This window comes from Sinocyclocheilus anshuiensis, unplaced genomic scaffold (genome assembly GCF_001515605.1).
Source record: "Sinocyclocheilus anshuiensis isolate Anshui unplaced genomic scaffold, SAMN03320099.WGS_v1.1 scaffold1429, whole genome shotgun sequence".
In the NCBI taxonomy this organism is placed as follows: domain Eukaryota; kingdom Metazoa; phylum Chordata; class Actinopteri; order Cypriniformes; family Cyprinidae; genus Sinocyclocheilus; species Sinocyclocheilus anshuiensis.
This window is the reverse complement of record NW_015548305.1, coordinates 266,162-282,726: the sequence shown is the minus strand read 5'-3', so window position 1 is coordinate 282,726 and position 16,565 is coordinate 266,162. Positions and strand designations below refer to the sequence as shown.

Below are 16,565 nucleotides of genomic sequence, written 5' to 3'. Positions count from 1 at the left end.
CTTGTAACACTCCAAAGAGAAAGGAAAAATTGAAATCGCATCATATGACCCCTTTAAACTGTACTATGTGAGCGTCTTTTTAAATAACTGGAATACTAAGACGATCTGGTTGTAAACGTTTTTAAAGACTATTAACTCTAAATTATGGAGTGGGACAAAAACACTCTTCCAACCCCTAGACTTCATAGTTTTACGCAATGAATGAATTATGCAATGACAGTCATTGGCTCGACGTTTTAAAGGAATTTCATTTGGGTATTTTCAGGGTGCAGTCTGTCGAGGAGCAACACAAATTGTCTTTTCCGAATTACTACTATCCTATTTGCTTGTAAGTGAAGTGTAGGTGTGATGTATTTGTCATTTATCTGGACGGATGCTTTAGAGTTTGCGGGAACAGACGGCGCTGGGTTCACAGGACAGTACTAGCTCTAGGTTGATTCAGTCGAACCTGCGGACTCTCAGGTGATTGGCTGGAGGTGGATGACATCATTGAAAGTCTGCTGCCTCAGCCGCGCGATAAACTCCTGGAAAGAGATCAGAGGCGCTCGCGCAGATGGGAGCCACATCTGGCGGATTGTAAACCGACTAGATCTAGAGAAACCCATTCGCTCGAGGTGTGTTTAGGTGAGCAGCCAGGCGCGATGGTCAGAGACTTAATGAGCTCCTCACCGCTGGCGAGAGCCTCGCGCGTAAAGAGCGCATGATGTGAAAAACAAAGTGCTCCCGCGCAACATGAGGACAGCCCTTCTAATAATCTTGAGGCAGAACTTGGATTCTTTTTTCTTCTGGCTGGCTGAGCATTTTTAAAATCATGCAACATGAATTTAACTAACAGCACTGGAGCAGAGGGTCTCGCGCCCTGGAACTTCAACGGTAAGTTGCTAGTGAAGGCGGCAAGCTTAATACAGTATGACACGAAAGAGTTAGAAAATATAGGGGTACTCTTATCACAAAAGAAACTTACGATGAATGTGTGCATTGTGTGAGTACACATACTGAGACCATGTCCAAAGTAACTCACATTTGTGAATGTAGTGGTGTTATTCCAACAAAAAACCCAATTGTTACACGATGCATATGTTCAGGGTTTCTGTTATTGTCTAAGTAGTTTATGTAATTTTGTAGGTCCATTTACACCTCGTGTCAGTATGAGCTGGAAAAGCATATGAAATAAGTATTAATGGTACTTACAAACACCAGCAAAATGGCTAAACCAGTTTATCCCATTCACTATGTACCTCAAGGCAAAGATTGGGAACAACAAAAAATGTAGCCCAAATTCTAAAATTTCGAGAAACATACATGTAAGTAAATTATTAGAGTTCAATCTGAAATATTTTACTCAAATTAAACATTACATGGTAAAATAGAACACGATTTTGAAGAAACACGGACTGTCTGTGACTGCATTCATGCCATGATGCTTTTGTTAATTCTAGATACAGTTAAATAAAATGGTTTATTTGTGTGTTATTAAAACAAAGGCTTTTACCGTAAACAGTTTTGGCTCTAATTTGCTCCAAACAAAAAACTGTATGATTATATCCTATTCCATTTATGTTTTTGTGTATGTAGTTACTGTAATGCTTTTGCAGGGGGAAAAAGGAATTTAAACATTAAACAACTTAAACATAGTGTGTGTATGTGTGTGTGACTGATGAGTGATTTTGTGGTGATTTTTGCTGGATGTCCTGATGCATTGACTGAGGGTGGATTTGACAAGGGCTGATTGACATTTAGGTGAGATTACTGTTTATGTTTACATGTAGATTAGTGTAGGTTTTAGGCAGAAAGGCATTTCTGGCCAATTCACTATTGGTTTGGCGTTTGGGGTCTCTGCCACTGTGTTAACTGATCTATAAGAACCTGATTCTCAAGCCTCTGTGGTCTCTTTCTGTAGCTTGTGCTTTATGATTAATGCAGAGTAGTAACACAGCCCAATGTTATACCCCCACCACAACATTTACTTTGTATTTCCGTCTGTGAAGCTTGATGCACAATCAAATTGTGAAAAAAATCTTAAAATCTCTCCCTCTCCCCCTCCCTCACCCTCTCTCTCTGTGTCTGTCTCTCTCTCTCCCAATCAATCTATATACACATATAATGTATATTTGAACATGCAATGACTTTCAGTCTGTTCCACCTGTTCTGTTCTGGTTTTAAATAGATGAAATTAGATGAGAAAGTGGGAAAAGTAAACCCTGCTCAGTAATGCCTCACTTTCAATGAACCATCAAAAATCCCATATGCAGTAGAGAATGCACGTTTATATTTTATCTAAATACTCTGTGCATTGGATCCAGTTCTCAAATTTGCCATTTAAGCTCATAAGAAGCAGAGTGCATATCACCACAGAGCAGACACACATTCCCCCTCAGATACTTGCACAGACTCCTCTCTCCAAACTGACATTAAAACAGAAAACATAGGCATTTTGGGGCACTGAACATGGGATAAGGAAACTAAAAGACTGAGCATCAGTCACAGTTCACTTGGAGAGCGTTTTAAAGGAATACAAATCTCTCAGTTCCGTTATCTCTGACCGACTCAATCACATCTCACTGCTGCGCATGACGACGGCTCTTTGATTCTGTGACCATGATTCTCACTGTGTGAACTGGTAAAGTACTAGAAGAATCCCCCAGAGTGAAAGTCTGTCTCTCTCTCTGTCGGGCTTTCTCACTCTTCCTCTCCCTCACTCTTGCTCTCTTTGTCTCTGGCTGGGTGTTAACCCAGTTTCACAGAAGAAAGTGTGTCGCTATACTGCTGTTTTACCCTGTTACACTCACACACAAACACTCTGAGAAAAGAATGAAATGCCTGGAGACACAGCCAGTTCTCTGTGGGATCTCAACAGGGAGAGAGAACACAGCTATAACAGCTGAAGCAGCAGGATTGGCTTGTAGCTCTAAACAAAGCCCTGAGCATCCTGCCACTGGTCACCAACAGTTGCATCACCTGTGACACCTTTAGACTAAATATTTCATCAGACGCAGCACATTTTAGTTGTCAGTATATCATTTCTGTGCAGACGACTTGAGTGGATAGTTATAACATCATGTGCAGCCTCTCATGGGACATTAAAACAGATTCTGATCCCAAATGGCGCCCTCTACTGTCAGCATGCACCAAATTGCTTTGAGGGTACATACAGTACAAACTTAGACCTCAGATTATGAAACTGTGCATTTAAGCACTGATAGTAATGAGATTTTATTTATCATTACAACAAGGATTTCAACCAGTCACATCTTCTGAAACCATCTCAAATCCATCTCTTTTTTTTCCCCTGGGTTGATTCTTGTAGGTTTGGGGATCAGCTGTGACTGTAGCATGCCAAGAGTTCAGATTGGGTTGATTTAGTATAATTGTTATGTATGTAATCTCCAGAGTTTTCATACATGTGGATTCATTTCTCATGGGAGTTGACTCAAATTGCCGTATTAATGGAGTTTATTGTATCTTTCAGCACCTTGGGAGAAAAGCAATGCTGAACTTTGCACTTACTGTATCCATAATGAATGCCACTGGAAGTCATCAGACACTGACTTAGAGTGTATTGTATCTTTCAGCATCTTGGGAGAATAGCAATGCTGACCTTTGCACTTATCAATAATGAATACCACCTAATGCCACTGGAAGTTGTCAGACAATGACTTAGACAAATTTGTTTTCACCTACTGGAGAGGATAATGCTGATAACTGTGTGAGTTGTGGGCCGGTGTGTGTAAATAATTGCAAATGTTCTTTTCATGCCGCTCAGGATGGCACAGTTACCAGGAAACCATCACCCACATCGCCATCTCTCTTAGACTATCTACCAATCAGAAACATCTAGAATACTTCTCTAGTTGTTTAAAACCTCGCATTAAAATGTGTTGTCAAGCCTATGACTGATATAAGGTTGCCGCGTCACTTGTCACGATGCTTTTGATGTTTTGCTCATCTGTGTGCTGATCAGCTTAATCAGCGCTGCTAAACTGTAGCACAGCAGGGCATTGTGCCTGATTTCGATCCAATATTCAGAGAATTAGCAGAGAATTAGAATTGTGTGTGTTTGTGAGTGTGGGGAGCCTGGTCTCATGAAAATGTGTATAAATAGTACGCCAAATAAAAACGAAAACTCGTGGTATTGATACACAAAAATGGACTTTGGCGTGTATATGCTACGCACGTGTTTAGCGTGCGTATAATACGCAGTTTTCGCGCGCATATGATACGAAATTTGTTGGCGTGCATATGATACACAGTTTTCGCGTACATATGATACGCATCTACCCCACAACCCTAATCTTACCCATCGCGTAGCATATACACGCCAAAGTCCATTTTTGCGTATCAATACCACGAGTTTTCATTTTTATTTGCCGTACTATTTATACGCACTTTCATGAGATCGGGTTAGTGTGGGAGAGAGAAGGAGAGTCATTAGTTTGCCAGTGGCCAGTATGGGGGATCTTATAATGAGCACATAGCAGAATCAAAGGAGGAGTCTGATGAACAGACCACAAAGCAGCCCACACACACTCCCACTGCGATGTCTGTCCGAATCTGCTGAGGCCTGTGCGCCGTCTGTGTATTTGTCTGTGCGTCTTGGTTGCCTTGTTAACAAACTCTAACTTTTGATTGTCAAAGATGCTTTCCGTTGCTGGTCCCAATGAAAATTGGAAAAATGTCCTGGAAAGACAGGCTGCACCACACTAAAACACTAATTAAAAACTTTTTTGATGGTTATATGGAAGCTTTCAGCTTGTTATTCGTATGCTGACACTGTTATAGATGTTTATGATAATTCACAGATATTCATGTGTGATTTTTGTTATACTGGTGGGGAAAAGTATATTTGGTAGCAGATGGCTTTATGTTTCGAGCTGCCAGCTGGTAACTGGAGGCTTTCTGCTTTTAGTCCCAATAGAGTCACTAAATGAGCATCATCCGTGTGTTTGTTGGTGTGCATGCATTTGTTTGTGCAGACAAGCGTGTGTGACTACATCCATAGTCAAATCCTCTGCAGCTGAGTTGACTCCCTTCCTGTTCTTGTCATTCAATTAAATTTAAAAGTAGAAGTGTTTAGCTTTATGAACAAGTAAGAGTGTGCCGGTGTGTGTGTGTGTGAAGCAGAGAAGTGTTGGAGCAGCAGCTGCTGTCTTCTGCATCCCAGTGCTTAGCACAGGAGACACACAGCGGAGAGAATGACAGCTTATATAAAAGTCTCGGTTTGTGACTCGCTTAGGAGACTCTGGAAACGTCTTTCACTGTATTTCTGACAAGATGTCACCGCCTCACTGTACACGCAGCCAAACAGCCAAAATGCCTAGCATCAGTGCAGAAAGAAGGCAGTCTCCAATGAACAATAACAGGCTTTTGAAGGTACTGACTCAAACACTGTTAAGGTGTGACAAAATACCTGGTGATTCTAGTAGTTTTGTTCTCTCTTTTTTCTAATACTTCTTAAAAAAAGAGCAGTAATGATCTATAATTATTCATGGTTTTAAAGCTCTTTTTATACTGTAACTGTATATGCAATATTACATAATGGCTATTTATGATTTATTATATTTATTATTATGATTTGTTATGTCAGTTTTGAATATATTTAGAAGGATTTGGTTTGTGTTTAAGATTTTTTGTCAGACTAACCACATATATTTAATAACTGACTTGAACAAAAGACATCAAACAGAGCGAATGTGCTCGAGAGAGAGGGAGAGATAAGGGTCATCAATAAGGAGTTAATGTGCAGAATGTGACCAGAGAGAGATATGAGTAGAGGTGAGGGCGGGTAAAAGTAGATGAATTATTATGATTATATAAGCCATGGAGCTCTGCTTCAGCCTAATGGTGTTCGGTTAGAAATGAGCACTATTAATAACGTCTTAACACATCAGTGACATATCACTGCTCTCACAGTGACCACTCTGGGGTCATTCTGTAGACACAGATTTCTGTCCTCTTGGTAACTCTAGACCGGTGGTTTTGATGGGTATTGTTTTTCAAAGCTCTGTCAAGCAGGTCCTGTATCGACTTGCTTAGGACATTGAGCTGAGGAACACAGAATGAGGCAGAGGAATACATCTGTGTGGTGTTGGCATGGGGCTGTGATCAGGCACGGAGCTGCTGCGGTGCTGAGAGCCAGCTGAGATCAGACCCCTCATATCTCACTGCTGCAGGCTGAGCACTGATCACCCTCTCTGCATCTGCATCCTGCTCCACAGCCACAGCTGTGTGAGAACTTCAGAACGAGATCCCATCACAAAAAAAGAGATGCCGCTCATACTTGATTAATTGTGCATGTAATAATTGTTTAGCCATTTTGAGGCTGCATCATGCATTTATGGTAGGTTAAACTACTAGATGTTGGTGTGGTTTAGTGTATGTTTGTTGTTGGCCCTTTTAAAAAAAAATCCCAGATCGAATCCATGAATAAGCTTTCACAGTTCCTCACACAATATTTTATTCTTGGACTATAAGTGGATGTATGTTTGAGTGTTTGACACATTGTGCTGATGTTCATTGTGCAGTCAAAATCCACTGGTAACAGCAAGAATCTAATGTTTAGTGCAGGCTTTGCTGAGATGTTTGTCAGCATGTCGAAATGCTCCAGACTGTTTTTATCTCCTGACATGAGAGTCAGTGCCGTATTGTGCTGGTTCAAAGCTCAGCCACCCTCTCAGCACACAAATGTCAGTCCATCCTCAAAGAGCTTTGACTCTCCGAGTATTAACCTTCAGGAGAGGGGAAAACCCTCAAACAAAACAAACAAACATAAACATCGCCGGGTCTTTCAGGTGACGTTTCCGTGCAATATTGAGAGGACAGTGTTTTATAGAGGTCTTCATGGGTGAAAAAAAAAAACCTTACACAGACCTATGGAAAGAAATAAATATCATTGAATGTAAAGCACACACCAAGAAAATGCAGCCATCAGAGAGAGTGTCAATTTGTCCTGACATTGAATGTCTCATTATACATTCGCTTTGAGGACGACTGTGTCTCAGACTGTTTGTGTAAACAGATTTCATTTTTGAATGCTAGGCTTTCTACTGGTATTATTCCGTTTATGAATTCTGATTCCAACTGTGAGATTTTTAATGACAAACTGCCAGATCAGATCAGAGGAAGCCAGGCAGAAAAGTCAAGCTTTCAACCGAAGCTGATCTTACAGAGATGTGGTGGAGCTTTTCAACTGGCCATACGTGCAGGACTTGTGTATGTGAGCGAGCCTCACACCCTGCCTCTGGTTCTGCGATGCATGCATGTGATGTGTGCAACAGAGCATGTGCATGTGTGTTGTGATGAGATTCTGCCCTTTTTTGACACATTGTGCTGATGTTGTCTGAGAAATAGCTTCTGTCTGCACTTTTACTGTACTGACAGTAGAACAGATAAGGATCAATATTTGCTAAGATTTTTTTCATTAAATGATACTAATCAGTGCATTAACTTTGGCTGCCTTAAAATACTCAAATTAAAATGAAAACTAAATAAACTGAAATTTAAAAACTATAAACTAAACTAAAATAGAAATTAAAAAAGAATAAAATATACTAACCCTGGCTCTAGGGCTGCACAATTAATCAAATTTCTAATTGCGATTACAATTACGGATGTCACAATTATGTAATCGTTCAAAGCGGCAATTAATCGTTAAAAGTCCACTTATGTTATTCTGTGTGCTTAAGATCTGTTTTTTTTTTCTTTCTACAAGTTATCTTAAGGGGTTTTCCATTGTTTTCATTTTGGTTTTAATATGCCATTATAATACCATGCATATTTTACCTTTTTTTATTTAAAGAAGAAACCAATCCAATGAATAGATGTTATTTGAGGCTTAATACTATAGAAAAGCAATAAAGGTTTTTCAGTTTGAGGGTTTTCAGCTTGTTTATTTTCATCTAAAAAATATGGCATGCGGTTGCTTCAAACAATGATATAACATCATTCAATGTAAATTGTGATAATCGTAATTAATAATTGCAATTACAATTTCAAGGGAATAATCGACAATTGTGATTTTTGTCATAATCGTGAAGCCCTACCTGGCTCTGTAGCAGCATGACACACTTAGTCAGTCCTCAGCTGTTCTGCTTCACTGGAGTATTGGGGTTTTAGGGGTTGGGGTTTGTGTACAGTCAAATTGTACAAGAAAGCTAAATAAAACAGTCCTGGAGAGCTTTCTCCCACGGTCATATCAGATGAATATTCTTGATTCATATTTAATGAGGCTTGGCACTTATCTTTCCGCTCTGCTCGAATCCACAGTTGAGTAACTGCTGATTCATATTTGATAAGGGGTAAAGAATCCTAGCTCTCCCTGAATCACCTGCACCCGAGGGGAAAATACAGAGCCAGACCCAAACTATATCAACTTTCTAATGAGTGAGTGAGTGAAGTGACGTGTGGCTAAGTATGGTGACCCATACTCAGAATTTGTGCTCTGCATTGTGCACACACACAGTAGTGAACACACACCCGGAGCAGTGGGCAGCTATATTGCTGCAGTTGGGGGTTCAGTGCCTTGCTTAAGGGTCTCACTTCAGTCGTGGTATTGAAGGTGGAAGAGAGTGCTGGTTATTCACTCCCCCACCGACAATTCCTGCCGGACCTGAGACTCGAGCCCGCAACCTTCGGGTTACAAGTCTGACTGTCTAACCATTAGGCCACGACTGCCCAGGTACTGAATGCACCCAATGGCCACAGTCTTTAAGAAGTGTGATCTGTTTTGGCATGAGCGAGGAGGAGAGAATGTGTGTCTGTTTGGCAGAAGCTTTCAAAAGGAATAGGATATGTGGTGTCTGACCGTCCAGAGTGTGGCAGCGCTTTGATGCCTGCTGATGATCGGGTCGGGGTCCTTCCTCTGGTGGGAAACTGATTTCAGATCGAATAGTAATAAAGATTTTTTATGTCTTTACTCATCAAGAGTAGTTTAAAGCATTTAATAATTTAGGGAGGCAGACTTCGCAAGTCTTTAGCCGTGTTTATTCATGGTGATGGGTTGTAGTTTCTCTGGTTATCCAGAAGATGGCAACCTTCAAAAGATATGACAGAAACAACTCTCTAGAAATTTAAAAGGGCAATGGTAAAGAGAGTCAAACACTTAAAGATATTTGCGTTCATTGCTTTACTGTATTTTGGGCATTTAGTGAGTCGCCTTAAACAGGTTTTTGCACATTAATACTTTCAGTATGAACAGGACAGCTTCTCAGTATACATGAAGGTTATGGCGATAGATGATTCATAACCTGAAAGCAAAACCTTCTCACAATTATGCATTCAAAAGAATTGCTATGTTTTTTATGTATGTTTTTTACTTGCCTTTTTCTTGCCTTTCGTAAAGTTTAGCATGCATCATGACGAAACCTGTAGAAATGCAACCCACGTTCACATTCACAATGTCAAAACCCTCAGTATTTTATAAAACAAGATCCTTACTTGAATATGTGTGATAAACAAGCAATATAAATATTCATTTTATGAACTGTGTGCAAATAGTAAATGAGTGTACAGAGGTGTGAATTCACAGGCTTGAGATGGTTATTTTTTCTCAACACTAAGGTTCTCAGGGTTCCATGTCAAATAATTGTCTTGAATTGTTCCTGAGCAGCTCAGATCATTAGGAAGCCCAGGGGGTTAGTTGAATTTAACGACAGGGCAGCTTTCAAGACAGGAGTCAAGCTTGTTTTATCTGAATAAAACATGAGCATGTTATTAATCATGAGGATTTAATTAATCTTCTCTTCACCTGAGACTGCTCAGCCTAACGCCTGTATGCTTTCACACTGCCAGATTTCAACACAAAAAAGGTGTAGCTCAGTAATTATTTGGTAACATTTTAGAATAAGCTTCAATTAGTGCATTAGGTGTCATGAACTAACAATGAACAACAATTTTTACCCCATGTATTAATCTGAGTTAATGTTATTTTATAAATATATAATTATTTATTGTCAATTAATGTTTGTTCATAATGCATTCATGTTAATTTATATAACATTACATGTTAAAAGGGGTATTAACCACATTGTTTATACAATGTTTATATACAATATGTTTTTATGTTTTTAATATATGTTTGTTTACATACATATGTTTATTTCATAAACTAATTCTAATGAATTGAACCTTATTGTTACCAAATATTTCATAATAAATGACGGAAAACATCTGGTTTGTATTTAATAATAACACTGAACAAAACTCATTTTGCATAAATTAACATAAAAAATAAATACCATATATAAAAGTACATTGTTTTTTTACCCTAATGACCATTCTTTGGTCAGATGTTAGTGCCAGAGGTTAGATAGATGATGGAGTTTACACAGTTTTATATGAATCAAAGCATTTTGGTATTCTGTAGGAATTATTTAAAGACTGTCACTTAAATTCAGCAGAACACCAGACACTGTTCAAGAAGAAGAAATGTTTGAATTAATGTTTGATTCCAGGCTCCACAATCCTGCAAAACTGCAAGAAAAAAAAAAAGTAAATTAAACTTAGATGTATAGGGCTGTATGATTCATGATAACTGTAACAGCTCTAAGTGATTTCAGAGCTGTTGAATTACTTCTTGCCAGCTGGGTCACATTCTACCAAACAAATGTACAAGAGTATCCCAAAGGATTTTCCTCACCGATTTCTTTCTTTCCATATGGGCACGATTACAGAAGTCATGGAGAACTGGGTCTCTTCCTTTTAATATAAACAGCATATTTATATTTCAGGATGCAAATGAATGTTCTGCAGTAGTATGCATCATAATGAATGTCATGCTGTTTCTCCATATGCAAACACTGCCTGTATTTTTATCAGTCTATGATTAGTTTAAAGGTTTAAAGGATTGCATCCACACATTCTGAAATCATTTATTTATCTGTTGTGTGTGTATATTTCAGGCTCGTTGAGCAACGTATCCAGTGATGCCAACTTCAGTTGTGACAGCGGCAGCACCAATGGCTCATGTGTAGCGGTTGAGGCAGACGGCGACAGCCCCTACAAGACGGTGGAGATGGTCTTCATCGCACTGGTCACAGGATCCCTCAGTTTTGTCACCGTTGTGGGCAACATCCTCGTCATGCTCTCAATAAAGGTCAATCGACATCTCCAGACCGTCAACAACTACTTCCTCTTCAGCCTGGCCTGTGCAGATCTCATCATCGGTGTGTTCTCCATGAACCTTTACACCGTCTACATCATCAAGGGCTACTGGCCGCTCGGCCCTGTTGTGTGTGACCTGTGGCTCGCGCTGGATTACGTGGTCAGCAACGCTTCTGTCATGAACCTGTTAATCATCAGCTTCGACCGATACTTCTGTGTGACCAAACCCCTGAGTTATCCCACACGCAGAACCACCAAGATGGCCGGCCTCATGATCGCCTCCGCCTGGATCCTGTCTTTCATCCTGTGGGCTCCCGCTATCCTGTTCTGGCAGTTCATCGTCGGAGAACGGACCGTAGCGCCTGGCGAATGTTACATCCAGTTCCTTTCCAACCCCGCGGTCACGTTCGGCACGGCCATCGCTGCGTTCTACCTGCCAGTGGTCATCATGACGGTGCTTTATGTGCACATCTCTCTGGCCAGCCGCAGCCGTGTGTCCAAGCAGAAGCCTGAGGCCAAGAAGGAGAAGAAAGGCCCGAAGTCTAGTGGGCTACTCAAGAGTAACATCTTAAAGCAGAACAACAACAACCAGTCTCCTCCTAAGCCCAGCCTGGATACCTGTTCTACGGTGGACACCATGAAGAACGGCAAACTAGATGAGTCTGTGGTGTCCGCTAAAGCCGACTCCTGCGTGCAGCCAGAGGAGAAGGAGAGCTCAAATGAGTCCAGCACGGCCAGCATAGCACCTAAAGAGCCTAAAGAACGAGCGAACAGTGAGGCGACTTCAGAGGCCGGTCTGACACCCGCTCCGGCAGCCGCCCCTAAAGTCAACCCTCAATCCAAATGGTCCAAGATCAAGATAGTCACCAAACAAGCAGGAGACGAGTGCATCACAGCCATCGAGATCGTCCCACCAAACAGTACCGGCGAGAGGCGCTCCATCCCCGTGAGCCGTCCCCGCACGGTGGTGCGCAAGTTTGCCAGCATCGCCCGCAGCCAGGTGAAGAGGAAAAGGCAGATGGCGGCACGAGAGAAGAAAGTGACAAAGACAATCTTCGCCATCCTGCTGGCCTTTATTATCACATGGACGCCATACAATGTGATGGTTTTAATCAGCACGTTCTGCCATTCGTGCGTTCCAGACACAGTCTGGGCCATTGGCTACTGGCTCTGCTACGTCAACAGCACCATCAACCCCGCTTGCTATGCACTCTGTAACGCCACCTTCAAAAAGACCTTCAAAAACCTGCTCATGTGCCAGTATAAGAACATCGGCACCAGATGAACTAAGGGAAGAAGCAGCCAGCGGAGATGGAGGGTATGATATGGAAGGTACAATGGCTGTCCCGGCTCTTCTGGCCCTGATACCTTTGAAACTTTGGAAGGCACTGTGCAGTACATTGTGAGGCTTCATAGTCCCATAACGCTGAAACAGTGTGTCATAACCAAAAGTTTATGTTTTAAGGAATCAGTGTTTACAAGAAGATGATGGAACAATGGACAAGAGACTGAATCACTGAAGAAATCAAGCTGAGGTCATGAAGCAAATGACTTTTCCAGTAATCTGATCATTGCTGCACTGCTAAGACCACTGGAATTTTGCAGTACAGTAATGTGAAGATGACATTGCTTTAGAGAGGACAGTCATGGCTCATTATTCCCAAAAGTGAAGAGAGAGAATCGCAGCAAATATAACCCAAAAGAGACTTGATGAATTACAGGATTTTATTGATTCACTTAAATTCCCAGTACAGCACAAATGGTATCAATCAAGTCCTTTTGGTTAGTATTAACACTGTTTCTGACCCAGACTTCTGTGACAGGATGCAGATTCGTCATACAGAGGTGAAGAAGATGTGATTGGAGAACATATCACAACCAGAACCGATAACATATGGAAAAGCTTCCTGTTTGACTGTCCCAGAAAGCATAGTTCTCCCGAGTGAGATTCAGACTGAAATAAATTAACTTTTCCGCGACATTCTAATTTATTGAGATGCACCTGTACCAGCACCTTCCACTTTCCAAATGAGGGAAGTCATAAGATTGAAGCTGCTTGCTGACCACAACAGCTGTGTAGTCCATTACATTCAGAGCGACAAATTCAGGGCATGTGGTTCAGCTTGGGAGAAGGTAGTCATCATTATCCTCAGCGTGATCCTCTTGAGGTTCTGGAATAGGTCAAAATTCAAAAGGATCTCCTCAGTGGATTGGGATAAGCATTATAGACTTTAAATGGGATGAGACACTCTATACTGAGCTGAGAAATGTCAAATGTCACTGTAAAGGGTTGATCTTGCAGAGGTGTGTAAATATGTTTGGTTATGATGAATATATGCTCTTGAAAGTATTATTTCTTCCCTGCATTTGATGTCTGGATGTTTGTGTTCCTCTTGTATTTAGTTGGTGATCTTCGTGTGATTTTACAGATTAAATATTAAATGTATTGTTGTCTGTATGCAAAACTGTTGAAACCATTTATAATTTGTGAGATACTTCGGAAAAAAAAAAAAGAAGACTAGTACATTTATTTAACCTGTTTATAAGATGTTCAATTTCAAGCATTTAATTTAAATTCGGGGATTGTCCGTAAATTTGAGAAATGGAAAATTGGTTTTATTTCCCCTGTAAAACACAATGTTGATTTAGTAGATGCCCACTTCATAATATCGTTTTCTCATGGTGCAATATAATTTCGCCTAGTTTGTATTTAAATACAGTTTGTAACTGATGAAACTGCAGCATGTAAACCAGAAGGAATGATCTCCCAGTTTGTTTGAGAACATGTGGTCAGAATTAGCACAGAGGGAGAAATGTGTTGATGTGTTAGGGCTCATATTGTTGCATTATTCACAAGCTGCTAGTTTCAGCAATTACAGACTTTAAAGCATTAAACCAAAGAGGTCGTGGCGCTCTGTTCTGTTATTAGGCCTGGTCTGCAAGAGAGGTTATTCATTCATTAGCATCATGTTAAGATGCAGAGACTTACCTCTCCCAACGTCTTGGGTTTGGTTTCATGTTTCTACCTCATATATACACATCAAATTTCCATGCATAGTGTCTGTATCTCCAAACCAGCCCTGAATCTCTTTTTAATGAGCAGTAAATACAGACTATTAATACTAAGTGACTATTGTGCCATTGAAAAATAAATTAAAACCAGATTTCCATTTTTCTGAATGTTTTCAAATTGCCAATTGCTTTGGTCTTCTTCTGATACATGAACTGTGTTGAAGTAGGCTGTTCACTACAAATCTTACTCATTCGAAGATGTGCTTTTATAAAAAGTATCCCCAACTGTGATGCAACCTCTAAGAAGGCTTCACATTGGAATATCGTTATCTCTAAGTGAGTTATGAAACTATAACTCCTTTTGTAACTGTACTAAAGAAATTCAATCATGCAATCCGATCGGTTACTAAATATTGTTCTTCTGCAATTCTGAAAAAAGCAAAGGTCAAACCTTTGAATCTATTTTGACCAATACAGCAAAATAACTTTGCCCATCATGCTCTCTTTCCTTTCGGCCACTTCAAATGTTTATAAAATGTAAATTATTATAGGGATTAATAAATACATCCCCCATTTAACTGTACCTGCTGAAGGGCAGTCAATGTTTATTACCCCAGTGAAGCTGATGGAATGAACACACTGTAATTATTGACTTATCTACCACTGCCCTTAAAGAGCCAGTGTACATAAGAGTGTATGCTTCTTTTTCTATTGCATAAAGCTTAATAAAGATCTTAAGCGCACTGACCAGGAGGAGAGGAGAATGCTTATTCTTTACATATTCATAAACACACATATTGGTTTGCATAATGAGAAATTTGGAGGGCTCAAGTGTCTTTAATAATGAACTGTCATCACTCATTTACCTTTAGTTAACACTACATATAACACACAATGCTCAGTGACAAAACATTACTACTGTCTTTCTTAAATGCTTATAAAACAGGTTTGCACAAGAGGGAACGGTCTCCTCTCTGTGCAGTTTAATGCTGGTAACCCTCTGTCACCCTTAGGTCTGTTAGTAACAGTCAAGTCAAAAGGAAAAGTAACAGTATTGGGGTATTTTCGCTTTTACATAAACTACACCTTTTATAGAAAAAGAGAAATCATTTATTTCAAACAACACTCCTCAGTTTTATATTTTAGGATACAAAAAACGAGAAGAGTGACTTATCCAAACACTACTTGTATACCCCACTAGTAATATAATCCTGTAAATTACACAATTTCATAAAACCAAATTTGTAAGTAAAACAGTAATAAAATAGATGTGTCTGATTGAGTTCTACTGATTGTTGTCCTTTAGCAAATGAGAGGCCTGAGGCTTACACAGCTGATAGATAGTAGAGACAGAGAGGTCTGTGCTGGAGGGAAACATCAGAGGAATGGGTCAACTACAGGGCACCACACGCTAAACAACGGCATTTTATTCTCCCCTCCCCCCACACATCAAAGAGTCACGTAACGTGTCAAATACTGGTTCTCTGTCATAGTCTTCTAAAGCTATGTGTTTGTGGCTGTAGTGCGAGTTCCGCTCATGCTGAAGAACACTGAGTATAGAGATATAAAAGGCCGTGTTTGGATGACGGATGATCACGGGGTGTTTACTGCTCCTCTGGATCTCTTGCTCCCTTTAGTTCCCTTTCCCCTTGCCTTTCTTTCCTGTGGAGAGATTGACAAATCTCATTATTCAGATCCAGCGGTAAACCCGAATCTCTTGACAACACCTCCCTGTCTCACGCTGGTTAGGAAATGCATATGCTCTAAGAAAATAATGCTACAGTATTATTGCTTGAATCCACATTCAGATAAGCATATTAACCACAAACATACGATTTAAAAAGACTGACTTAGACATCTACCTCTTATGTATGAGCAGAGGTTCATTATTGATTTCAGAATCCCACTCAGACACCCACCACGGCCAACAGGCCAAGATTACACAACCAGAGCAGATTACACGCTTTACTGTTTCCATTCAGCCAAACCAAACTAAACTACTGCTTACAATGTAACACCTGTTGAGTCATGTGTGTTTGAGGAAGCTCTTATTAAAGGGGTCATATGATGCGATTTCAATTTCTCCTTTCTCTTTGAAGTGATACAAGCTCTTGATGCATAAAGAAGATCTGTAAAGTTGCAAAGACTAAAGTCTCAAATCCAAAGAGAAATTCTTTATAAAAGTTAAGAGTCATATCCGCTTCGTCATGCCTGGAGCTGATCCGTGCTGGTCGCTGAGGAAATACATCAACTTCGCGCTGCGGATCGCCGGATCGGCTTTCACCGTGGACGAAGCGGAGTCCAGCCCGGGGTCATCACGTGGTTGCCGCAAGTCCACCGGCCGCTCCTTTGTCGAATCTAGACCGCCGGCCTCCGCTCATTCTAGCCCGCCGTGTGTGACGCTGTGTGTTTCATTGTGAAAGCGAAACTACTTTGTTTGGTCTTCCAAAAGAGGA

The 16,565-nt window shown here is 40.5% G+C and overlaps 2 protein-coding genes and 1 long non-coding RNA gene across 3 annotated transcripts in view; 1 reads left to right on the top strand and 2 right to left on the bottom strand.

Annotated features, from left to right (window-relative positions):
- The first annotated feature begins 775 nt into the window (after nt 1-775).
- On the top strand, nt 776-13,044 carry LOC107656177 (muscarinic acetylcholine receptor M4). The gene is made up of 2 exons (XM_016443915.1): nt 776-873; nt 10,896-13,044. Exons 1-2 carry the CDS (start codon nt 819-821, stop codon nt 12,380-12,382), a joined length of 1,542 nt encoding a protein of 513 aa, XP_016299401.1. The 5' UTR covers nt 776-818; the 3' UTR covers nt 12,383-13,044.
- Nucleotides 5,435-16,565, bottom strand: part of LOC107656179 (uncharacterized) — a 24,833-nt gene continuing 13,702 nt past the window's right edge. Inside the window, exon 3 of the long non-coding RNA XR_001630533.1 lies at nt 5,435-5,447. This is a non-coding gene — a long non-coding RNA (uncharacterized LOC107656179). The remainder of the gene's footprint in view (nt 5,448-16,565) is intronic.
- LOC107656178 (midkine-B-like) overlaps nt 14,927-16,565 on the bottom strand; it is a 10,054-nt gene continuing 8,415 nt past the window's right edge. The window contains exon 5 of the mRNA XM_016443916.1: nt 14,927-15,771. Within this exon, the coding sequence (XP_016299402.1) occupies nt 15,743-15,771 (29 nt within the window). The 3' untranslated portion in view covers nt 14,927-15,742. The remainder of the gene's footprint in view (nt 15,772-16,565) is intronic.